We start from the raw sequence: 1,229 nt of genomic DNA, 5'->3' as shown, positions 1-1,229 counted from the left end.
AATACCATAGCAAATAATGCATTAGCAAATATTGCAAATATACACCACAATGCATTGCAGTCAAACAATGTTTGCAAAAAAAGGTGTTCAAATGTAATTTCTAACAAACTATCCACATTGTCATCATCAGAAAACAATGGATCCACAAATATGCGTCATGATTGATTTGATTTTCACTTTGTGAAACTGGTGATGTCATGCAGCGCCAAAGTAGTGAGCATGGTGTCCGAATCGCTTTTAAAATGGAGAGCATTTGATAGTCCTGCACCATAGTTCAGTGGTGGTAGTTAGGGATTAGGGAGGGAATTCGGACATAGCCAATCAGAATGGAGCAGAGTGTTTGTGACATCACAAAAAAACAGCATTTCCGTCTGCTCCTGACTCACAACGACTTGAACAAAAAATACTCAGAAATGAAATGTTAATCTTAATTTCCTTAACATATGTCCTCCATCATCAGAAAAATGCTACAAGAACATGTTAAAAACACCTTTTTGATAGGTCTTTAAGTAATTGCAATTTAATACTAAACGCTTTACAGGTGAAAACCAAACGCTCTGTGGAAACTCACCCAGCACGAAGGACATGGGGATCAGGCTGGCGTAGTGGTTGCAGTAAATGGCCAGCTTCTCAAAGTGTCTCTTCTGGTCCTCATAAAGAAGAAATCTGAAAACAGCTCAGACATCAATCACAGGGACATTCAAAACAAGTTCCTCCATTCGTGCTGCCTCACCTGTAGGTGATGCTGATGGCGGCGTACAGCACAAAGAAAGCCAGGAACTCTTTGTACAGCACCTTGTAAATGCTGCCTTTCCAGGCCAGCAGCAGCTTGGAGAAGCCGCAGAAGCGCGCGTTGGCCACCCGGGCCGTGTACGTCACCGTCATCGTGGCTCTGCAGCTCACCGCTGTCCACAGAAGAACGGACGTGAGCCACCGACTGATGAACAGACTCAAACTGCAGAAAAAGAATCCTCTCTCCTCCAGAGGGGAACCCACCTGAGCGCGCTTCTCGTGCGTAATTGGCGCCGCTGGAACGGGCGTAAACGTTTGCTCGCTTTTCATCCTCAGAATCCGAACCCTGAAAGTCAGTTTGTCCTAATGAATCCACAAATCCGAGACCCTCGAAGTTGTCCTGGGCTCATCTGCAAGGCAGCGGTCCGTGCGCCCCGGGGTAAATCAGACCAACGGCTCTAGGAGCGGGAGCTCGTTAGCGCGGCCCCTGACCGCGA

The 1,229-nt window shown here is 46.6% G+C and overlaps 1 protein-coding gene across 1 annotated transcript in view; it reads right to left on the bottom strand.

The window, feature by feature from the left end:
- Positions 1-1,207, bottom strand: part of best2 (bestrophin 2) — a 17,280-nt gene extending 16,073 nt beyond the window's left edge. The window contains exons 1-3 of the mRNA XM_024262139.2: positions 997-1,207; positions 734-905; positions 572-666 (exon numbers count right to left, since the gene is read on the bottom strand). Of these exons, the coding sequence (XP_024117907.1) occupies positions 572-666; positions 734-885 (247 nt within the window). The 5' untranslated portion in view covers positions 886-905; positions 997-1,207. The remainder of the gene's footprint in view (positions 1-571; positions 667-733; positions 906-996) is intronic.
- Positions 1,208-1,229: the final 22 nt, after the last annotated feature.

The sequence above is a fragment of the Oryzias melastigma genome, linkage group LG1 (assembly GCF_002922805.2).
Source record: "Oryzias melastigma strain HK-1 linkage group LG1, ASM292280v2, whole genome shotgun sequence".
In the NCBI taxonomy this organism is placed as follows: Eukaryota; Metazoa; Chordata; class Actinopteri; order Beloniformes; family Adrianichthyidae; genus Oryzias; species Oryzias melastigma.
The sequence above is the reverse complement of the archived record's forward strand: the minus strand, read 5'-3'. Positions and strand labels throughout refer to the sequence as shown.